This window comes from Somniosus microcephalus, chromosome 2, assembly GCF_052327205.1.
Source record: "Somniosus microcephalus isolate GS21.2 chromosome 2, FLI_Smic_1.0, whole genome shotgun sequence".
Taxonomy (NCBI): domain Eukaryota; kingdom Metazoa; phylum Chordata; class Chondrichthyes; order Squaliformes; family Somniosidae; genus Somniosus; species Somniosus microcephalus.
The window spans coordinates 236,756,460-236,781,275 of NC_140988.1; the positions used below are offsets into that span (position 1 = coordinate 236,756,460).

At 44.8% G+C, this 24,816-nt stretch overlaps 1 protein-coding gene across 3 annotated transcripts in view; it reads left to right on the forward strand.

Annotated features, from left to right (window-relative positions):
- Positions 1–24,816, forward strand: part of cep135 (centrosomal protein 135) — a 257,425-nt gene that overhangs the window by 109,442 nt on the left and 123,167 nt on the right. For all 3 annotated transcript variants that reach the window (XM_085970351.1, XM_085970360.1, XM_085970370.1), the window contains 2 exons: positions 1,766–1,989; positions 17,017–17,172. In XM_085970351.1, the coding sequence (XP_085826477.1) occupies positions 1,766–1,989; positions 17,017–17,172 (380 nt within the window). The remainder of the gene's footprint in view (positions 1–1,765; positions 1,990–17,016; positions 17,173–24,816) is intronic.

Here is a 24,816-nt window from a genome sequence, read left to right on the forward strand (position 1 = left end):
GCGCTGTGCTTGCGTGTCCCAGGGGCGTAGTTAGTGCGATGCGTCCCCTGGGATCACGTGAACCATGGGCAGCCAATCGGAGGAGGGAAAAGCCCATTCATAAGATTGACGGAAAGACCTGTCAAAACGTATGAATGCTGAGGGCCCAAAACAGTGGTTAACCTTCAAATAATTTTTTTTTTAAATTACACTTTTTAAATAAACTATAAATTACATTAAATAACTCTTTTAAACAATAATTTAAATTAAAAAAAAAATAATTTTATAAAAAAATGGGGCTAAAAATAAACTTACCTTGCTTTAAAGTATTTAAAAATAACAAATCTGTGGAAAAAATGTTTTAATTTTAATTAATTGACCACTTACCTTTTAAAATGCAGTCCTTACGCCTGGTTTTTACATTTCTAAAATCTAAAGACTTACCCTCACGGAAAAACCTGTATATAAAAAAAAAACGTCAGTTCAAAGCGCACGCGCAGACCCCCGCGCGCACGCGTTCGACCTCTGAACCCCTTTGTTCAGAGGATCGGAAGTGCTGGTTTCCCGCGCATGCGTAGTGCATGCAAGGAACCGGCGCTTCCATCGGGTCCACGCGTGAGTACCCAGTGCGTACTCACGCGTTGGGACCTGAATTTCTGGGCCAATATGTATATGTGGTCAGGTTCTTTTGCATGGGTAGTCTTCATTAATTTAAGTGGCCCTAATCCTAGTTAAGGACATTTCCTGGAGGTGTGCTCCTCTAAGGTTGGATAATTACCCAAACTTCCATTAATTGTAGGTGAGGATTTTAAACTTGTATCAAGTTTTGGACAATTCCTGAAGGAGGTTTTGGGATTTTGTGGGAGGGACGGAATATGATAGAAGGAGGTTATACTACCCCACCATGCAGGATTTTACCCAGTATTCTGCATGTCATGATATATATTACCAAATTTACAGTTCTTGTGTGTTGAAGGAGGAGGACATCACAAGTGCTGATATTGACCAAACAGCAGTCTCTAATATAGTGAACTCCCTCACGATAATTACTTTACTGACAACAAGAAATGTACTTGTGGAGAATGAACAATAATTTCATACTCCAACTTCATACAAAAGCTAGAGATGGTAATCAACAAATACCTGAAGGAAAATAAGGGCTCACTCACCTCTGAGTGTCCTTGTGGAAAATCCTCAAGGATCCCACTGGGAAATGCAGTCTTCAAAATTATGAACCTGGAGGAGTAAGCATTCTATACTGCAGAGAAGGGCAGAGTCTGTCATCAAATTTGGGAGGGGATGAGAAAGTGAGAAAGGCCCTGAGATGTGGGATCCTTTCTAGCAGACTGCTCACTGGATATTAGTTCAGGGCCCAATGTACAGGAGCCAAGCTGGGATACAGGGCACTTCTGGCTGGAGCATAGCACACTTTTTTTCTCTACTTTTTTTTTTCTATTTTTGTTCCTGTAATGGTTTCTAGGAAGGGTATTGCAGGAGAAGTTGAGCTTGTATTGGAACATTTGTACCATATTTAGTCACCATCTATATCTTCGTCTGTAGATCAGCCCATGTTTATACTATTGCCATTCTATGATTCGGTTTGAAAGTGAATAAAAAATTGTATTCATATATTTGGAAGCTATTCAGTTTTGAAACAATTCACCTCTTTTGGAAGAACCAAATTAAGGTATTAATCAGACATGACAGCACGCCTGCAGTAGTGTTGCAGATTTCTAAATTACTGCCTTGGTTAATCTGACTTTTTTATGCTCTCAATAATCTTCAGAACGAGAAATAGTGTTGGAATTGGAAAGATTGCGAACACAGCATGGTATTCTGAGAGGGGACACATCTCCGTCTCGTCTGGACAAATTTGTAAAGACTTTGGAGGAAGAAAGGGATTATTACAAATGCGAAGTGGAATACCTGCAGGATATGGTATCTGGTAGAACCAGCCCAGTCTGTTCTCCGAAACGTGGCCGGAGTCCAACACGCACTTCACCTGTGAAGGTACTGAAAACCTTAATGAATGTTGGGGATAGGGTTTTAGTTTTCAAATAACTAAAATTACTTGGGTGTAACTTGTATGTCTGTGTTTACTGTTCTTCACTTTCCATTCTCATGTCTTGATATCTTGTAATTGTACCAGCAAAGTAAGTTTTTAAACCCTTGTTTTAAAAAAAAAACACTCACAGGGCATCAGAGGATACGCTGTGTTATGCCATGTAACCTATAATATATTATCAAGGCCACTGATCATCTATGATTAAATAAGTCAAATTGTGTTTTAATTACATGGCATTCTGGCAGTTAGTATTTTCAGGTCTGAATTATACAATGAAATTGTAAATAAGTGGCCTTGGTAATAATTAAGTATATGTACTCAATCTTATCTTTTTTAAGTCCCAGAACACACACGGAATGGTAGAGAAGATGTCTCAGGTTGCATGTAGGTAGGAGGCACGTAGAAGTCCTGGGGAGTGAAGGAATGTGGTCCTGGTTCTGGGATCACTGGAAGACGAGTGGTGGGTGTGGGATAAGTGAACAGGGTCTGGGAATGGTGGGAAGGGACTCGGACGTGGAACCGTTAAGGACAGTGCCACCCACAGCTTGGGGATACAAATGATTAGCTAAGAGCACAAGAACTGGAGTGAGTCACATGGGAACAATATTCTAATCAAAGATGAATATTAGAAATATGTTTAAAATGGGAAGTTTGTAAGCATGACAGAAAAGCGTTTCAGACAGATGTGATGGAAAAAGTGTAACCAGAAAGTTACAGTGAGTAAGTGCTACACCAACAGGTAGTGCATAAGACAATATATCACCAGTGAATCTCCTGTGACATTGATGTCAGTTAGAGCATATTCTGTGTGTTTTAGATGTGTGGGGGGAATCTCTTTCCCATGTGCCCCCCACCCCAGCAGTAAAAATGCTGGAGCAGAACCCCCGCCGGTCTGCCCACATGCTTGCCGCTGACCCTTTCCCAAATTGTGGGACTGGGTGTTTGGGGCAGGTCGCTTGCACTGTAAGGCTACTTCGGCGGGGTCCACCCTTATACAACCTTGCAAGACGGAACAGCCCACAGCTGCACTACCTGAGTTTCCCTCAAGTCCTTCTGGGCCAATGGTAAAAATTATCACGAGTCTTCAGCTCCAAAAGAAGCTATTTTGCTTCAAGACACAAGGTAACCAATCTCTTCTGTGATCAATTATCTTGGTCTGGGTACAGTTTGGAGCCTTTCAAAAGGCCTCAAAACTTTGGAGGAGTCATGCCAGCTTTTAGTTGGCAAAATTTCTGCTAAGGCATTTTAAGGAGATAAGAGGTAGATTTCCCAGTGTTACTCAGGTGTTCCCTCAACGTGGCTCCTTAATTGAGGGGGGTGAGGACAATCAAAAGATCAGCCTCCCCACCAGAAAATTGTTAGTTATAAAAATGGTGATTCCATCTTATTTTCCAGGCCCTTGACTAGAGATCTGCCCAGGTTGCAAGCATTTGCAACCATCTTCAGCCAGAAGTGCCGAGTGGATGATCCATATCGGCCTACTCCAGAGGTTCCCACCATTACAGAAGCCAGTCTTCAGCCAATTTGATTCACTCCACATGATATCCAGAAATGGCTGAGCACACTGGATACAGCAAAGGCTATGAGCCCCGACAGCATTCCGGCTATCATGCTGAAGACTTGAGCTCCAGAACTAGCTGCGCCTCTAGCCAAGATGTTCCAGTACAGCTACAACACTGCCATCTACCCGATAATGTGGAAAACTGCCCAGGTATGTCCTGTCCACAAAAAGCAGGACAAATCCAATCTGGCTAATTACCGCCCCATCAGTGTACTCTCAATCGTCAGCATAGTGATGGAAGGTGTCATCGACAGTGCTATCAAGCGGCACTTACTCACAAATAACCTGCTCACTGATGCTCAGTTTGGGTTCTGCCTCGACCATTCGGCTCCCGACCTCATTACAGCCTTGGTCCAAGCATGGACAAAGGAGCTGAATTCCAGAGTTGAGGTGAGAGTGACTGCTCTTGACATCAAGGCAGCATTTGACCGAGTGTGGCATCAAGGAGCGCAAGTAAAACTGAAGTCAATGGGAATCGGGAGAAAACTACCCATTGGCTGGAGTCATACCTAGCACAAAGGAAGATGGGTGTGGTGGTTGAAGGTCAATTCATCACAGCCCCAGGACATCGCTGCAGGAGTTCCTCAGGGCAGTGTCCTAGGCCCAACCATCGTCCGCTGCTTTGTCAATGACCTTTCCTCCAACATAAGGTTAGAAATGGGGATGTTTGCTGATGACTGCACAGTGTTCAGCACCATTCACAACTCCTCAGATAATTAAGCAGTCCATGCCCGCATGCAACAAGACCTAGACGACGTTCCGACTTGAGCTGATAGGTGGCAGGTAACATTCACGCCACAGAAGTGCCGGGCAATGACTATCTCCAACAAGCGAGAGTCTAACCACCTCCCCTTGACATTCAACGGCATTACCATCGCCGAATCCCCCACCATCAACATCCGCGGGGCGGGGGTCACCATTGACCAGAAACTTAACTGGACCAGCCACACACCTACTGTGGCAACAAGAGCAGGTCAGAGGCTAGGTATTCTGCGGTGAGTGTCTCACCTCCTGACTCCCCAAAGCCTTTCCACCATCTACAAGGCAGAAGTAAGGAGTGTGCTGGAATATTCTCCACTTGCCTGAATGAGTGCAGCTCCAACAACACTCAAGAAGCTCGACACCATCCAGGACAAAGCAGCCCGCTTGATTGGCACCACATCCACCACCTTAAACATTCACTCCCTCCACCATCGACGTACCGTAGCTGTGAAGGGATAATTACTAGTCCTAGCCCCTTTAGGGCTAACCCGGATCAGGCGTATTTCTCAAGATGTTCACTTTCAACGAAAGTTTGAGGTAGCCGAATCCTAAAGACGCTTAATTGGGTCTAAAGGTCCAGGCTATCTCTCCCTAAAAGAAAGGAACAACCCAAGAATGTTACCGTCCTCCAGATGTCTTAGGGGGAGTGTTTGCTAGTGCTGTTGGGGAGGGTTTAAACTAAAATGGCAGGGGGTTGGGAACCTGTGCAGGGAGACAGAGGAAAGGGAAGCAAAAGACAAGACGGAGAAAAGCAAACGTGGCAGTCAGAGAAATCAAGGTTTTAAATCAAACATGGCCACAGTAAATAATTCTAAAAGCTCTAAGAGTGTTAAAAAAAACAAGCCTGAAGACTTTGGCCTAGACATTCAGTTTGGGCCCGCCAGCTGGCGTGCGCCCAAAAGTTAGCGCTGCGCGCGGTGCCAGTTGCGCCCATGAGATATTCAGTTTCTGCGCCCCAAGTCGGAACCGGGCGCTGTTCCAGGGTGTGCCCGCCTGTGCTTGGGGCGCTGAAACTGAATATCAGCGCTCTAGGTGCCGCTGCACCACCCGATGCGGTGCGGCAGGCTGCGGTACTGCAGGCCTCCTCCTTCTCTTAAGGTGGAGGAGGCTGCAACGGGGAGATCGCCACTGGATTGTGCCGGCAAATGAGCCCGGCACCACGGAGAAGTGCCGGGCTCGCGGAAAACAGCCGACAATGCTGCGGGGGGGGGGGGGGTGGTGGAGGAGGCCGGGGAAGGAGGTGCGGGCAGGCGGCCGCCGAAAAAGCGGCCGGCCGCACCTCCACCTTTATGCGCCCCACTAAGGCTGCAGGAAGGCCCTGGTCTCCGGATGTTAGTAGCGGCCGCCACGGAGGAGGCGGCGGCTACTGAAGATGGGGGCCGGGGCGGAACCGGGGCACTGCGCACACCGATGACGTCATTGGTGCCGGCGCAGCGCTACCGCTGCCATTTCCGCGGCACTCAATATCAGCGCTACCACCCCTACTGGCGCAAAAGCCCTCTTTGGGCGAAAACTGGGCGCAAAGCCAACTGAATTTCCAGCCCTTTGTGTCTTAATGCGAGGAGCATTTGTAATAAGGTGGATGAATTAGCTGCGCAAATAGATGTAAACGGATATGATATAATTGGGATTATGGAGACATGGCTCCAGGGTGACCAAGGCTGGGAATTCAACATCCAGGGGTATTCAATATTCAGGAAAGACAAGCAAAAAGGAAAAGGAGGTGGGGTAGCATTGCTAGTTAAAGAGGAGATTAACACAATAGTAAGGAAGGATATTAGCTCTGATGCTGTGGAATCTGTATGGGTAGAGCTGAGAAATACCATGGGGCAAAAAACATTAGTGGGAGTTGTATACAGACCCCCAAACAGTAATGCTGAGGTTGGGGATGGCATTAAACAGGAAATTAGAGACGCATGCAATAAGGGCACAGCAGTTATCATGGGTGACTTTAATCTACATATAGATTGGGCTAACCAAATTAGTAACAATACTGTGGAGGAGGAATTCCTGGAGTGTATACGGGATGGTTTCCTGGACCAATATGTCGAGGAACCAACTAGAGATCAGGCCATCTTAGACTGGGTATTATGTAATGAGAAAGGATTAATTAGCAATCTTGTGCGAGACCCCTTGGGGCAGAGCGATCATATGATAGAATTCTTCATTAAGATGGAGAGTGAAGTATTTGACAGAGACTAGGGTCCTGAATTTAAGTAAAGGAAACTACGTTGGTATGAGGCGCGACTTGGCTAGGATGGATTGGGGAACGTTACTTAAAGGGTTGACGGTGGATAGGCAATGGTAAACATTCAAAGATCGCATGGATGAACTACAGAATTTGTTCAGCCTTGTTTGGCATAAAAATAAAACAAAGAAGATGACTCAACCGTGGCCAACAAGGGAAATTAGGGATAGCATAAGATCCAAGGAGAGGACATATAAATTGGCCAGAAAAAGCAGCAAACCTGTGGATTGGGAGCAGTTTAGGATTCAGCAAAGGAGGACAAAGGGATTAATTAAGAGGGGGGAAATAGAGTATGAGAGTAAGCTTGCAGGGAACATAAAAACTCACTGTAAAAGCTTTTACAGATATGTGAGGAGGAAAAGATTGGTGAAGTCAAGCGTAGGTCCCTTGCAGTCAGAATCAGGGGAATTTATAATGGGGAACAAAGAAATGGTAGACCAATTAAATACATACTTTGGTTCTGTCTTCACAAAGGAGGGCACAAATAATCTCCCAGCGTTGTCGGGGAACATAGGGTCCAATGAGAGGGAGGAACTGAATGAAATCAGTATTTGTAGGGAAATGGTGTTAGGGAAATTGACAGGATTGAAGGCCGATAAATCCCCAGGGCCTGATAATCTACATCCTAGGGTATGTAAGGAAGTGGCCCTGGAAATAGTAGATGCATTGCTGGTCATCTTTCAAAATTCTATAGACTCTGGAACAGTTCCCATGGATTGGAGGGTAGCTAATGTAACCCCACTATTCAAAAAAGTTGGTAGAGAGAAAACGGGGAATTATAGACTGGTAAGCCTGACATCGGTAGTGGGGAAAATGCTAGAGTCCATTATAAAAGATGTAATAGCAGAGCACTTGGAAAACAGTGACAGGATCGGACAAAGTCAACATGGATTTACAAAAGGTAAATCGTGCTTGACTAATCTACTGGAATTTTTGAGGATGTAACTGGTAGAATAGATAAGGGAGAACCAGTGGATGTGGTGTATTTGGACTTTCAGAAGGCTTTTGATAAGGTCCCGCATAAGAAACTAGCATGCAACGTTAAAGCACATGGGATTGGGGTGTAAGGTGCTGACTTGGCTAGAGAACTGGTTGGCAGACAGGAAGCAAAGAGTTGGAATAAATGGGTCTTTTTCTGAGTGGCAGGCAGTGACTAGAGGGGTACCGCAGGGATCGGTGCTAGGACCCCAGCTATTCACAATATATATTAATGATCTAGACAAGGGAACTAGATGTAATATCTCCAAGTTTGCAGACGACACAAAGCTGGGTGGACGTGTGTGCTGTGAGGAGGATGCCGAGAAACTCCAGTATGATTTGGACAGGTTGGGTGATTGGGCAGATGCACGGTAGATGTAGTATAATGTGGATAAATGCGAGGTTATCCACTTTGGTGGCAAAAACAGGAAGCCAGATTATTATCTGAACGGCAATAGATTGGGAGAAGGGGAAGTGCAACGAGACCTGGGTGTTCTTGTGCACCAGTCGCTGAAGGTAAGCATGCAGGTGCAACAGGCGGTTAAGGAGGCAAATGGTATGTTGGCCTTCATAGCGAGAGGATTCGAGTACAGGAGCAAGGATGTCTTGCTGCAGTTGTATCAAGCGGCACTTACTCACAAATAACCTGCTCACTGATGCCCAGTTTGGGTTCTGCCTAGACCATTCAGCTCCCGACCTCATTACAGCTGAATTCTAGAGTTGAGGTGAGAGTGACTGCCCTTGACAACAAGGCAGCATTTGACCCAATGTGGCATCAACGAGCCCTAGTAAAATTGAAGTCAATGGGAATCAGGGGGAAAACTCTCCACTGGCTGCAGTCATACCTAGCACAAAGGAAGATGATTGTGGTTGTTGGGGGCCGATCATCTCAGCCCCAGGACGTCGCTACAGAATTTCCTCGGGGCAGTGTCCTCAGCCCAACCATCTTCAGCTGCTTCATCAATGACCTACCCTCCATCATAAGGTCAAAAGTGGGGATGTTTGCTGATATTTGCAGAGTGTTCAGTTCCATTCGCAACTCCTCAGATAATGATGCAGTCCATGCCCGCATGCAGCAAGACCTGGACAACATTTAGGCTTGGGCTGATATGTGGCAAGTAATATTCGCACCACAGAAGTGCCAGGCAATGACCATCTCCAATAAGAGAGAGTTTAGCCACCTCCCCATGACAGTCAACGGGATTATCATTGCCTAATACCCCACCATCAACATCCTGGGCGGTCACCATTGACCAGCAACTAAGTACATGGACAGCAGGGGAGAGCATGACCAGAGAGAATACGAAGAGATTAGGAGAGAAGTCCTAAAAAAAAATGATTGGAAACACAAAAAGGAACTATGAAATTTAATTATCAAGGAGCATAAAAAAAGTAAAATATTTTACAGGCACATGAATAAAAAAAGGAAAGTCGGGATGAGAACAGGGCCACTAAGGGATGGACAGCATAATATCACAGGCAGCAATGGAGAGATGGCAGAAATATTAAATAATTACTTTGCTTCAGTATTTACCAGGGAGACAGATCAGGTGGACATGACATTGGATGATGAGACTAGAAATGAGATAACTGCATTTAAAATAAAAAGAGGAGAAATATTAAATGAACTAATCAAACTCGAAGAGGATGAAAACCCCTGGTCTGGACAGAATACATCCGCGCATTTTTAAAAAATCTAGGAGAGATAGCAGAGGCATTACTACACATACTTCATAATTCGTTCGAAAAAGGTGTAGTGAAAAAAGAAAGATTTATATAGCGCCTTTCACAACCACCAGACGTCTCAAAGTGCTTTACAGCCAATGAAGTACTTTTTTTTTTTGAAGTGTAGTCACTGTTGTAATGTGGGAAACGTACCAGAGGACTGGCGGAGAGCTATCATACCTATATTTAAGAAGGGCGATAGAACCTGTCCAAGGAACTATAGACCAGTCAGCTTAATATCGATAGTAGGAAAAATAATGGAATCCGTACTAAAGGAGAAAATAGAAGAACATCTAGAAACCAAAAATGTAATAATGAATAGTTAGCATGGATTTCAAAAGGTCTTGCTTAACCAACCTCATTACATTTTTTGAAGAGATAACAAAGTATAAACAAGTGTAGTGCAGTAAATGTAATTTATCTAGATTTTCAAAAGACCATATAATAGACTAATGAATAAGGTCAGAGCATGCGAAGTCATGGGACAAGTAGCAGAATGGACAATAGCTGGCTTCAAGACAGAAAGCAGAGAGTAGGGGTAAAGGGTAGCTATTCAATGTGGCAGAAGGTGGGAAGTGGTGTTCCACAAGAATCATTGCTGGGACCACTGTTGTTCACAATTTACATTAACGATTTAGACTTTGGAATCAAAAACACAATTTCTAAATTTGCAGATGACGCCAAATTGCGGGGGGGGGGATAGTCAATACCGAGGAGGACTGCAACAAATTACAAGATGACATTAATAAACTTGAAGAATGGGCATATAATTGGCAAATTAAATTCAACACAGATAAATGTGAGATATTACATTTTGGTAAGAAAATTAGGGAAGTTACATATTACTTGGAAAATACAAATCTAAGTGGGGTAGAAGAGCCAAGGGATCTCGGAGTACAAATACAGAAATCGCTGAAAGTTGTAGTGTCCGTGTGTTGATAAAGACACTGAAGACAGGAGTTGGTTCATAGGTATTTACTAAGCAAAGTCTGGGGGGAGGGTTCTAACGGATATATACAATACACAGGCTTATATAGCCCGAGTGGCAATCACCGGCACCACAGCACACCTGGGGCTCTTAAAGGCACATGCACTACAATTCCTCCCCTTTTAGCTAACCAGTACATCATATTTTAAGTAATTATTAATTTACATGTTATAAGCAAAATAATATACATTGCTGTAGTTAATTAATTATAAGTCAGTCTCTCAGAAGGCTTCCTGACTCGGTCCGGATAACGCCTCGGGGGTGTAGTAGTTTCTGGTGGTGTAGTAGGTTCTTCTGGCAAGGCTGATTCGGCTTGAATGCCAGTATCGGGTTCCAGTATCACCGGATCGGAGGTAGATATGGGTATCTCTACTTCATCGTTAGATGTATAGAGTTGTGGTGTAGGTTGTCCCTTTTCGGATGACTTTATGATTTGGTCAGCATGGCGCCTTATTATGCTTTCTCCGATGTCCACGGTATACATCAGTGGTCCTAGTCGTGTGCAGATAGTTCCAGGCTGCCATTTCTCGGTACGGTAGTCCCAAGCCAAAACTTGTTGACCTATCTGGAAGGTTCTAGTTGGCCTTTCATTCATGCCTTGAAACTGCCGGTTCTCCACGTCCCTTCTGATGTTGGGCTTGACCAAATCCAGCCGGCATCTTAGGTTTCTATTGAAGAACATCATGGCGGGAGTTTGGTTGGTAACCATATGTGTTGCATTCCTGTATGCGAATAAGAAGTTATCCACCTTGTGCTGAAGTTTTATGTCTTCATTACCCATGGCCTTTATGGCCTTCTTGAAGGTCTGGACAAACCTTTCAGCTAATCCATTGGTGGCGGGATGGTATGGGGCGAACGTGTAGTGCTTAACCCCATTGTTTTTTAAGAACTTTCTGAATTCTTCGGACACAAATTGCGGTCCATTATCCGAACAGATCTGTTCCGGCAGCCCATTCCTGGCAAATGTGGTCCTTAATACTGTGATGGTTTTTTCCGTGGTGGTGGAGGACATCTTTATTACCTCCGGCCACTTGGAGTGTGCATCAACCGCGATTAAGAACATTGAGTCCATAAATGGGCCAGCAAAGTCGATGTGTACCCTTTGCCAGGGAGATGAGGGCCACTCCCATGGATGTAGAGGGGCTTGTGGTGGGGCGCTTTGGACCTTCTGGCATCCTAGGCAGCTCTTGGTCATTTCTTCGATGTCTCCATCGATACCTGGCCACCATACGAACGCCCTGGCTTGGTTCTTCATTTTCACTCCACCCAGATGCCCCTCGTGAAGCTCCATTAGCACTTTATCCTGGAGTTTGGGTGGAATCACCACTCTGGATCCACACATCAAGGTTCCTCGGCACACTGACAGCTGTTCTCTTCTTTGCGAGAATGCTGGCAACAGTGGTTCGCCATGTGCTGGCCATCCCTTCACTGTTAAATCGTAGACCCGTGAAAGAGTCGGGTCATTTCTCGTTTCCCTTTCAATGGCAGAATTTGTTACTGGTAGACATTCCACTATGGTAGAGTGGAACATCTCCATTGGGTCTACTGTAGGTGCCTCTTCTACCGTTGGCAACGGTAGGCGCGATAACCCGTCAGCATTCCCATGCTGTTTTGACCCTTTGTATTCTATGTTGTATTGGTGTGCCCCTAGAAAAAGGGACCACCTCTAGCCTTTGCGCTGTCATAATGAGAACACCCTTCTTAGGGTTGAATATGGAGATGAGGGGTTGATGGTCAGTCAACAAGGTAAATTTTTGTCCGTGTAGGTAATGGTTGAATTTCTTTACTCCCCATACCAGGCTGAGTGCTTCCCTGTCGATTTGGGCATAGTTACGCTCAGCTGAGTTCAATGAGCGTGACGCAAAAGCTATCGGCCGCTCCGAGCCATCAGGGAATTTATGCGATAATACTGCTCCTATGCCGTAAGGGGATGCATCGCACGCCAGTCTGATTGGCAGTGATGGGTTGTAATGAGCCAAAACTTCTTTGGATGTGATCAAGTCTTTGCATTTATGGAAGGCACTTTTGCAGTCTTCGTTCCATTTCCAAATTACTCCTGTTTGTAGCAGTTCATTAAGAGGGTGTAGAAGAGTTGATAAGTTCGGTAAAAATTTATGATAGTAATTTATTAATCCCAGGAACGACCTTAATTGTGAAACATTTTCAGGTGCTGGGGCTTTTATGACCGCCTCAATTTTTTCAGGTGACTTATGCAACCCTTCCTTATTTATTATGTGGCCACAATATGATATTTGATTTCGGAAAAATTCGCACTTGGGGCGATTTGCTCGTAGGCCCCGTTCTCTCAGCCTAGTGAGCACCTGCTCTAAATTGGCATGGTGCTCGTTGTCGTTTTCTCCTGTTACGAGGATGTCGTCTAGGTAGCATTGAGTCCCCGGAATCCCTTGGAGGACTTGCTCCATAGCTCTTTGCCAGATAGCTGGAGCGGATGCTACTCTGAAAACCAGTCGATTGTACTGGTACAGACCTTTGTGTGTATTTATCGTGAGATTTTTTAGAGGCCTCTTCAACCTCCATCTGTAGATATGCCTGTGCCAAGTCAATTTTGGTGAAACGTTTCCCTCCGGATAGTGAGGCGAAAATATCTTCTATCCTCGGAAGAGGATACTGTACTGTGTGAAGGACCAGGTTTACAGTCACCTTGAAATCTCCACAGATGCGAATTTTTCTCTGTTCTTCAGATTTATCATTCTTCAATGCTTTCTTCATGACTGGGACGATGGGTGTTGCCCACTCGCTCCAATCTATTTTAGATAATACGCCTGCCTTTTCCAAATTCTCCAGCTCTGCCTCGACTGCTGGACGAATTGCTTATGGCACCGGTCTTGCCTTAAAAAACTTGGGAATTGCTGCATCTTCCACTTTTATTGAGGCGGTGATGCCTTTCAAGGTTCCTAGTTTCTCTTGAAACACTTCCTTGGCGTTGGCCAAGATGTCTTTTAATCGTTCAGGTATGACGTCATCATCATTTTTTTCCTTACTGGTCACCGTCAGTGCCTGAATGGAGTGCCAGTCTAAACGTATTTTCCTGATCCATTCACGTCCCAACAGCGGTGGACCACCATCTTGTAGAACGTATAAATACAACTTCTGTATTTCCTTGCCGTTGTATACAACAGGCACCCTTATTTTTCCTTTGGGGTATACTTTCTGCCCCGTATATGTTTTCAAGATAATGGATGTGTCTTTTAAAGGTATATGCGGAAATAGCCGCTCGTAATCCCGTCGATTTATGACGGTCAGAGCTGATCCTGTATCTAGTTCCATTTTAACTGGGGACCCTGCTATTGTGAGGGTAACCCAAATGGTCTGGTACTCTTCTTTGGCAATTACATTATGTAATTTGAGAGAGCTTAGTCTCTTGTTCCCAGAGTCGCTATCGCTCTTCTGGTCTTCGGAGCTACTGTCCGTCATCATTTGTACCTTTCTGTGCTTTTCCTTATTGATTCTTTTCCTGTTAGTGGATTTTTTGTTTTCAGATCGGCGCACACGTGGAATGTGTCCCATCTTTCCGCATCGCCTGCATGCTTTTTCCTTGAACCAGCAGTCCTTCTGGTCATGGGTGGATCTGCCGCAGCGATAACATTTCTCGAAACCCCGTGTCATTTCATGGGTGCTGAAGTCCTGTGGCCTTTGCTGTATCTCTGCAGCTCCTATTGCACTGAAAGCCTTGTCCAGTGTTAAATTTTTCTCAGAAGATAGCTTTTTTTGTGTTTCTACACTTAGGGGATCGCAGACGAATTTGTCTCGCAGAGAATCTGCCAGTCCTGCCTCGAATTGGCAGTGTAGGGTATCAACAATCTCCTTAAAATTCTTGTCCATCGGTTCGGCTGGAGTGATTAAGTTTCGCAACAGCTTGTATGTCTTTGCGCCCATTAGATCCAGAAGTACTGAAGCTTTTTTTTTATCTTCTATTCCATTTGCGGTGCAATATACCTCCACTCTTTCCACATATGTGGTCCAATCCTCTATCTCGTTATCAAAAACATCAATATTGCCAAAATTAGGCATCTTCGAAAAGATATGGCGCTTCCCGCGCTTTCCCGCCGCTGCTGCCGATGACAACGCTGTTTACTGCGGTTTCCGTTTGTTTTATTTTTTTATTTATTGTTGGAGACTCGTTCCCGCCGGAGTTTCTCTCCAGGTCTGAACGCTGACCTGCTTGCCGCGCCGGCCGTCTCCCGAGTGCTCCCTCCCAGTCCGTTATTGCTTGCCTCTGATTTCGCTGCCTGTCTCAGCTGTAGAGCCAGCCGCTGGAGCCCCAGCCTGATGCCCAGGAAGGATTAACGCAGTACCTGCCACCAGCTTGGCCAGCTGGTGAAACCACAGCTTCTCTCACTTCCTTGAGTCTTCAGGACGCCCGAGGAATCGATGTCCTTGAGGTGCTGCCGAATTGCAGGTAAGTCCATTTCCACTTCGTCGCCACTGTAGTGTCCGTGTGTTGATAAAGACACTGAAGACAGGAGTTGGTTCATAGGTATTTACTAAGCAAAGTCTGGGGGGGGGTTCTAACGGATATATACAATACACAGGCTTATATAGCCCGAGTGGCAATCACCGGCACCACAGCACACCTGGGGCTCTTAAAGGCACATACACTACAAAAGTAACGACAGGGGTTAACAAGGCCATAAAAAAAGCAAACCAAGCACTTGGGTTTATTTCTAGAGAGATTGAATTGAAAAGTAGAGAGGTTATGCTGAACTTGTATCGAACCTTGGTTAGACCACTCTTGGAGCACTGCGTACAAGTCTGGTCACCATATTATAAAAAGGAGATAGAGGCGCTGGAGAGGGTGCGAAAAAGATTTACAAGGATGATACCAGAAATGCGAGGGTATACCTATCAGGAAAGGATGAACAGGCTGGGTCTCTTTTCTCTAGAGACGACTAATGGAGGTCTTTAAAATTTTGAAAGGTTTTGATAGAGTAGATACAGAGAGAGTGTTTCAACTTATGGGGAAGAGCAAATCTAGAGGCCATCAATATAAGATAGTCACCAAGAAATGAAATGGGGAATTCAGAAGAACTTCTTTACCCAGAGAGTGATGAGAATGTGGAACTTGCTACCATAGGGAGTGGTTGAGGCGAATAGTGTAGATGCATTTAAAGGGAAGCTAGATAAGCATATGAGGGAGAAGGGAATAGAAGGTTATGCTGAGAGTTAGCTGAGGAAAGATGGGAGGAGGCTCGAGTGGAGCATCAATGTCGGCATGGACTGGTTGGGCCAAATGGCCTGTTTCTCTGCTGCATATCTTATCTAATCCTATGTAAGAAACTTAACTGGCTCAGCCACATAAATATTGTGGCTACAAGAGCAGGTCAGAGGCTGGGTATTTTGCGGCAAGTGACTCGTCCTGACTCCCCAAAGCCTTTCCACCAACTACAAGGCACAAGTCAGGAGTGTGATAGAATACTCTTCACTTGCCTGGATGAGTGCAGCTCCAACAACACTCAAGAAGATTGGCACCCCATCCATCACCGGCATATCGTGGCTGCAGTGTGTACCATCTACGAGATGTACTGCAGCAACTCGCCATGGCTTCTTCGCCAGCACCTCCCAAACCCGCGACCTCTACCACCTAGAAGGACAAGGGCAGCAGGCGCATGAGAACCTCCAAGTTCCCCTCCAAGTCACACACCATTCTGACTTGGAAATATATCGCCATTTCTTCATTGTCGTTGGGTCAAAATCCTGGAACTTCCTCTCTAACAGCCACAGTAGGAGTACATTCACCACAAGGAGTTCAGCAGTTGAAGAAGGCAGCTCACCACCTTCTCTAGGGCAATTATCTTTGGGCAATAAATTTTGGCCTTGTCAGCGACGCCCACATCCCATGAACGAATAAAAAGAAAAATGTGGCCGTTCATCACATGAGCCTAGACAGTGTGTCGGTAGGCAGTTTGATGTGAAGGATAGCAAAACTAGGAAAATCCTTTTCCTACCTGATGCCCAAATGTACATTTTCCTCCAGAGTTCACTGGGCAGCAATCCGGAACAGGAACCCAGTCTGACATTCTCCTCCCTGACCCCAGAAACTGAAGCCAATTATTGTGGGCTTACTGCTGTCCTCGCTAAGATCACCTAACTTCGCACAGATCTAATTGAACCTTTTGGTCTGTATTACTTAGTGGTGTACCATTGCCTATACTAGACCACCTGGGAACCACAGGTTGTCTTTTTTGATGGTGCTTTTAAGTTATTGTAATTTAATGTATGCAAGCAACCTATTGCTGAAAACCCAGCTGTACGAAATACATTTTTACACTATATTATACTTGTCATGTGATGCTGTTACATAAGTAAGCCTTGTGTGCTTAATACTTTTCTACGTTACTTGTATCCATCAGAATATGGTGCCTATAAGTATTAATAGGAAGCATCACCTGTGAATCCACAGCAATACCAAAGTCACACCAATTAGTATTGATACAAATATTAACACTCAGAAGAATTCAGTACAACTTTTGGAATGTTCTAGATATTTGTTTATTTTTTTTTATATGTATATCATTATATATTATGCTTTCAGCAATATTAATGTGCTGAATAAATTCATGCCAGTGGTAATTAAAATGCTACATGCTTACTGTTCATGTGCTTTGTTTAAATGCTAGGGTTTTTTGCAAACTATATTGACAGAATATTAGTTTTAATACATTAAAAGGAAATGTTATTTCTTCCCACAGAGTAGTAGCCTCAGCTCTGAACTTTTGCAGGCTATCAGAGAGCGGAATGAGTTACAATCAGTGCTAGACAAATTTGAACAACACATGGCAGAAATCCAATCAAATGTCAAGGTGCTAACAGCAGAACGTGACAAACTGCTTATGATATACGAACAGGTATTGATTGAGTTTTAATGAAATGTGAATTCTTATTTGGTATACTGTGTAGTAAGGTATCTATTCAACTAGTACGTCCTTTTAGAGGATTTGTGGTTTCAAATAGTTTTGCAAAACAACCTCAAAGTACCACTTGTAGCTGGCACTCACTGCTAACACTTGAAGCTGGATTAAGTGACTGAGTGAATGTATGAAAGGCTTTTGCTAAACTGTCAAACTCTCAAGACTTTAGGACAAATCAAGCACCCATCTTGAACATACTTATGGCTCTTCGATAAATGTTATTTATCCCATGTGTACCTTTTCTCTTGGCTCTCTAAAGGAATATTCTCAACAGAGTAGTCTAAAACACACCAGGTCATAACTTCAAGGCTACCTATGGAATTAAATTTAATGTGGGCATAAATGCAAGGTAATGTCCATTGACAAATGTAAAACAACAAAAAATAGATTATGGTGTCTTAAGTGCATTTAATGTTGTGGTGTTTAGCTCTTATAATAAAAAAATAAAAAAAAATAAAAAAATAAGCCAGGTGACTATCTGTAAGTGCAGTTTTAAAAGTTATAAGGATAAATATAGATGTCATTGATAATATACTCTGGAACACTATGGTTTTGGCCTTTTTGGAACCATAAGAATATCACTGTTGGAATGGAAGTTGTCCATGTTCAGTCGTGCATGAGCACAGAAGGAAGTGGAGTGAAGCACAATTTGCGCTTGCCTGACGGTTGACCTTGTCATAATTTACAAGGCCAGTTTCATTGTAATTTTTTGCGGCAGTTCCAGACATCAAAAACATATCTAATTGGGAGCTCTCCAATTTAGAAGTTGGGAATACTGTGCTGCAGCAGGATTTAAAGAATGCAACTGCTTAAAGGGGCAGGCATTATCATACCATTTTTGTACAGTTTGATGATTCCACAATGGTTGCCAGGTCTGCAGGATGGCAGAGAGGCCCCTGGTTGTCTGGTGGGGCAGTGGAAATAATACTGCTGTAAATAAAGCAGAGGTGGAAGATGCTGTTTATCACCAAGCACTGCAGGGCCCCACGGAGAGATTGGCAGGGGCGAGAGAGGAAGTAAACCAGGGCAGTGAGTGCCAATTTCACTACCTCCCACTCAGCTGGACAATGACAGAAGTTTAATGACCTTTCCAAATCAGCCAAAATAAGAGAAACCCCACACACCTTTCCAAGAACACACTGTACTAAGCATGCCTGCCTCTTTGTTGTGATTTACCCATTACCCTGTGCTTTAATAGCTTACTGTCGATGCTCATGAGGCTGTGGCATGCCTTTGACACCCCAGCCTTCATTTAAAAGTGTTCCTTCACTCACATTCTTACCTGCATTCACTTCGCAAAAGCCTCATATCGAATGCAATTGCTTGTTGTAAGTACCTGTCATCGCACCCAATATGGGTTGCATGTTATAGAACCAAAAGATGATTCTCTTTTTTTTCATAAAAATGATTTAAAAAAAAGAGCTGCAGTAGGTTGGAGACCCTGCAAACCAATTGAGCTCACCTCGGAGGCAGCAAATCTATCCCAGCCAGTATTTTGTATGGGCCATCACTCCCTATATTATATTGAGTTTGACAGTGATTTAGTTAAGTCTGAAACTAGGGCCTTAAATCTGAACAAAGCAAACTACGGTTGGCCTAGCGAGTTGGCTAAGGTAGTTTGGGAAACTAGGCTAAAAGGTATGATGGTAGATAAGCAATGGCAAACATTAAAAAAAAAATCATAATTCACAACGCATTCCCTTAAGGAATAAAAACCCCACGGGATTAGTAGTCCAACCGTGGCTAACGAGAAGTTAAAGATAGTATTAGAGAAAAGGAAAAGGCTTATAATGTTGCCAGAAAGAGTAGTAAGCTTGAAGATGAGGAACATTTTAGAATTTAGCAAAGGATGACCAGGAAATTGATGGAGAGAAAAAATGGAATATGAGAGTAAACTAGCAAGAAACATAAAAGCTTCTATAGGTATGTAAAAAGAAAGAGATTAGCGAAAATAAACGTGGGTTTCTTATAGGCAGAGACAGGAGAAATTATAATGGGGAATAAGGAAATGACCGAGGCATTAAACAAATACTTTGTATCTGTCTTCATGGAAGAAAACACAATAAACATTCCGGAAATAGTGGGGAACCAAGGGTCTAGTGAGAATGAGCAACTTAAAGAAATTAGTATTAGTAAAGAAATAGTACTGAAGAAATTAATGCGACTAAAAGCTGACAAATCCCCTGAACCTGATGGCCTACATCCTAGGGTTTTAAAAGAAGTGGCTACAGAGATAGTGTCTGCATTGGTTTTGATCTTTCAGAAGTACCTAGATTCTAGAACAGTCCATTTGGATTGGAAGGTAGCAAATGTAACCCCGCTATTCAAGAAAGGAGGGCGAGAGAAAATGGAACTATAGACCAGTTAGCCTGACATCAGTAGTAGGGACAATGTGAGAATCTGTTATTAGGGATGTGGTAACAGGGCACTTAGAAAATCATCATATGATTAGGCAGAGTCAATGCGGTTTTATGAAAGGGAAATCGTGTTTGACAAATCTGTTTGAGGTTATAACTAACAGGGTGGATAAGGGGGAACCAGTGGTTGTAGTGTATTTGGATTTTCAAAAAGCATTCGATAACGTGCCGCACAGGAGGTTATTATACAAAATTAGCGCTCATGAGATTGGGGGTAATATATTAGCATGGATATAGGATTGGTTGACGGACAGAAAACAGAGTCGGAATAAACGGGTCATTTTCGAGTTGGCAGGCTATAACTAGTGGGGTACCGCAAGGATCAGTGTTTGGATTTGTTATTCACAATCTATATCAATTACTTAGATGAGGGGACCAAGTGTAATGTGTCCAAGTTTGCTGACGATACAAACCTAGGTGGGAAAGTATGTTGAGAGGAGGACGCAAAGAGGCTAAGAAGGGATATAGACAGATTAAGTGAGTGGGCAAGAGCACAGCAGATGAAATATAATATGGAGAAATGTGAGATTATCCACTTTATTAGGAAAATAGTAAAGCAGAATATTTTTTCAATGGTGAGATATTGGGAAATGTTGGTATTCAGAGGGACCTGGATGTCCTTGTACATGAATCACAGGTACAGCAAGCAATTAGGAAAGCAAATGGTGTGTCAGCCTTTATTACAAAAGGATTGGAGTTTTTTTTATTTGTTCATGGGATGTGGGCGTCACTGGCAAGGCCACCATTTATTGCCGATCCCTAATTGCCCATGAGAAGGTTGTGGTGAGCCACCTTCTTCAACCGCTGCAGTCCGTTTGGTGAAGGTACTCCCATAGTGCGGTTGGGGGAGGGAGTTCCAGGATTTTGACCCAATGGCGATGAAGGAACGGCGATATATTTCCAAGTCAGGATGGCGTGTCACTTGGAGGTGATAGCGTTCCCATGCGCCTGCTGCCTTTGTGCTTCTAGGTGGCAGAGCTCGCGGGTTTGGGAGGCGCTGTCAAAGAAGCTTTGGCGAGTTGCTGCAGTGCAACTTGTAGGTGGTATACACCGCAGCCACGGTATGCCGGTGGTGGAGGGAGTGAATGTTTAAGGTGGTGGGTGGGGTGCCAATCAAGAGGGCTGCTTTGTCCCGGAGGGTGTCGAGCTTCTTGACTGTTGTTGGAGCTGCACTCATTCAGGCAAGTGGAGAGTATTCCATCATACTCCTGACATGTGCCTTGTAGATGGTGGAAAAGCTTTGGGGAGTCAGGAGGTGAGACACTCGGCACATAATACCCAGCCTCTGACCTGCTCTTGTAGCCACAGTATTTATGCAGCTGGTCCAGTTAAATTTCTGGTCAATGGTGCCCCCCAGGATGTTGATGGTGGGGTATTCGGTGACGGTAATGCCGTTGAATCATGGGTTGTAGTTAGACACTCTTGTTGGAGATAGTCATTACCTGACACTTATGTGGCGCGAATGTTACTTGGCACTCATCAACCCAAGCCTGAATGTCGTCCAGGTCTTACAGCATGTGAGCAGGGACTACTTCATTATCTGAGGAGTTGCGAATGGAACTGAACACTGTGCAATCATCAGCGAACATCTCCACTTCTGACCCTATGATGGAGGGAAGCTCATGGATGAAGCAGCTGAAGATGGTTGGGCCTAGGACACTGCCCTGAGAAGCTCCTGCAGTGATGTTCTGGAGCTGAGATGATTGATCTCCAACAACCACAACTCTTTTCCTTTGTGCTAGGTATGACTCCAGCCAATGGAGATCTTTCCTCCTGATTCCCACTGACTTCAATTTTACTAGGGCTCCTTGATACCACACTCAGTCAAATGCTGCCTTGATGTCAAGGGCAGTCACTCTCGCCTCACCTCTGGAATTCAGCTCTATTGTCCATGTTTGGACCAAGGCTGTAATGAGGTCTGGAGCTGAGTGGTCCTGGCAGAACCCAAACTGGACACCGGTGAGCAGGTTCTTGGTGAGTAAGTGCCACTTGATAGCACTGTCGACGATACTTTCCATCACTTTGCTGATGATCGAGTAGACTGATGGGGCAGTAATTGGCCGGATTGGATTTGTCCTGCTTTTTGTGGACAGGACATACCTGGGCAGTTTTCCACTTTGTCGGGTAGTTGCCAGTGTTGTAGCTGTACTGGAACAGCTTGGCTAGATCTGGAGCACAACAATTCAGCACGACAGCCGGGATGTTGTCTGGGCCCACAGCCTTTGCTGTATCCAGTGCGATCAGCTGTTTCTTGATATCACGTGGAGTGAATCGAATTGGCTGAAGACTGGCTTCTTTGATGGTGGGGACCTCAGAACGAGGCCTAGATGGATCATCTATTCGGCACTTCTGGCTGAAGATGGTTGCGAACGCTTCAACCTTGTCTTTTGCACTCACGTGCTGGGCTCCACCATTATTGAGGATGGGGATGTTCAAGGAGCCTCCTCCTCCCATTAGTTGTTTAATTATCCACCACCATTCACGACTGGATGTGGCAGGACTGCAGAGCTTTGATCTGATCCGTTGGTTGTGGGATCGCTTAGCTCTGTCTATAGCATGCTGCATCTGCTGTTTAGCATATATGTAGTCCTGTGTTGTAGCTTCACCAGGTTGGCACTTCATTTTAGATATGTTCGGTGCTGCTCCTGGCATCCCCTTCGACACTCCTCATTGAACCAGCGTTGGTACCCTGGCTTGATGGTAATGGTAGAGTGAGGGATATGCCAGGCCATGAGGTTACATATTGTGGTGGAATACAACTCTGCTGCTGCTGATGGCCCACAGCGCCTCATGGGTGCCCAGTTTTGAGCTGTTAGCTCTGTTCTGAATCTATCCAATTTAGCATGGTGGTAGTGCCACACAACCCGATGGAGAGTGTGTGACTTCGTCTCCACAAGGACTGCACCTGCGAAAGGTAGATTGGCGAGGACAAGGTCAAGTAGGTTTTTTCCTTGTGTTGGTTCTCGCCACCTGCCGCAGGCCCAGTCTGGCAGCTGTGTCCTTCAGGACTCTGCCACCACGGTCGGTAGTGGTGCTATCGAGCCACATTTTGTGATGGACATTGAAGTCCCCCACCCAAAGTACATTCTGTGCCCTTGCTACCCTCAGTGCTTCTTCTAAGTAGTGTTCAACATGGAGGAGTACTGATTTCAGCAGCTGAGGAAGGGCGGTAATCAGCAAGAGTTTCCTTGCCCATGCTTGACTTGAAGCCATGAGACTTCATGGGGTCCGGAGTCAATGTTGAGAACTCCCAGGGCCGACTGTATACCACTGTGCTGCCACCTCTGATGGGTCTGTCCTGCCAGTGGGACAGGACATAACCAGGGATGGTGATGGAGGAGTTTGGGACATTGGCTGAACGGTATGATTCTGTGAGTATGACTGTCAGGCTGTTGCTTGGCTAGACTGTGGGACAGCACAAGTCCCCAGATGTTAGTGAGGAGGACCTTGCAGGGTCGACTGGGCTGGGTGTGCCTTTGTCGTGTTCGGTACCTAGGTCGATGCCAGGTGGTCTGCCTAGTTTTATTCTTTGTATACTTCTTTGCCGTGGATTGGTACAACTGGTTTGCTAGGCCATTTCAAAGGGCAGCTAAGAGTCAATCACATCGCTGTGGGTGTGGAGTCACATATGGGCCAGACCAGGTAAGGACGGCAGATTTCCTTACCACAGGACTTTAATGAACCAGATAAGTTTTTATGACAATCCAGTAGTTTCATGGTCACCATTACTGATACTAGCTTTTTATTCCAGTTATTTTAATTAACTGCCGTGGTGGGATTTGAACTCATGTCTCCGGATCATTCGTCCAGGCCTCTGGATTACTGGTCCATCAACATAATCGCTATGCTACCATAGCCGTGTAAGAGTAAAGAAGTCTTACTGCGATTATATAGGGCTTTGCTGAGACCACACTTGGAGTACTATGTACAGTTTTGGTCTCCTTACCTAACAAAGGATATACTTGCCTTAGAGGGAGTGCAATAAAAGTTCACTAAACTGATTCCTGGGATTTGTCAGGGGGGAGGGGGACAGCAGTGGTTGTCCTATGAGGAGAGATTGAGTAGACTAGGCCTGTATTCCCTTGAGTTTAGAAGAAAGAGATAATCTCATTAAAACATATAAAATTCTTAAGGGGCTTGATAGGGTAGATGCAGGGAGGATGTTTCCCCTGGCTGGGGAGTCTAGAACTAGGGGTCACAGTCTCAGAATAAGGGGTCGACCATTTAGAACTGAGATGAGGTGAAATTTCTTCACTCAACAGGTTGTGAATCTTTGGAATTCTCTATCCCAGAGGGCTGTGGATGCTCAGTCGTTGAGTATATTCAAGACACAGATCGATAGTTTTTATGATACTTAGGGAACTAAGGGAAATGAGGCTAATGCAGGAATGTGGAGTTGAGGTAGAAGATCAGCCATGATATTATTGATTGACAAAGCAGGCAGGGTCGAATGGTCTGCACCTGCTCCTGTTTCTTATGTTATGTATTTCTCCCAAGCACCAGCTCAGACATCTACTCCTGAATGAAACTATTTGAGCTAGGTTGTAAACAAGAGTTGCGTAGGTTTTGCTGACGTAATTGAGCCAGGCCGGTATTTTAATGTGATGGCAAGACTGATATTGCTATCTTTCAGAATGGCAGCACATACAGGCTCCCTCATCAACTGATGCCAATGCCTGCATATGTGTCAGAGGGACCCGGGGCCAGACTGCCCATGCTGCAGTAGAAGAGGTGCAGCCTGAAGCACGTTCGTCTTGGCTGCCATGACTGCAGAGCCATCTCAGACCCAGGAGGCACCAATCGCAGTACAGCAGCCAGCCACCTCACCCACTCATCCCAATCAGGTAGCACTGAGAAAAAGCACAAGGCTCGGGTTAAGAACCTATATCTCGCACCTGGCAGCAAGAAATAAAGACTTGCATTTATATAGCGCCTTTCATGCCCTCAGGACATCTCAAAGCGCTTTACAGCCAATTAAGTACTTTTGAAGTGCAGTCACTGTTGTAATGTAGGAAACGTGGCCGCCAATTGCGCACAGCAAGCTCCCACAAACAGCAATCTGACCAGATAATTTGTTTTAGTGATGTTGGTTGAGGGATAAATATTGGCCAGAAGACCGGGGAGAACTCCCCTGCTCTTCTTTGAAATAGTGTCATGGGACCTT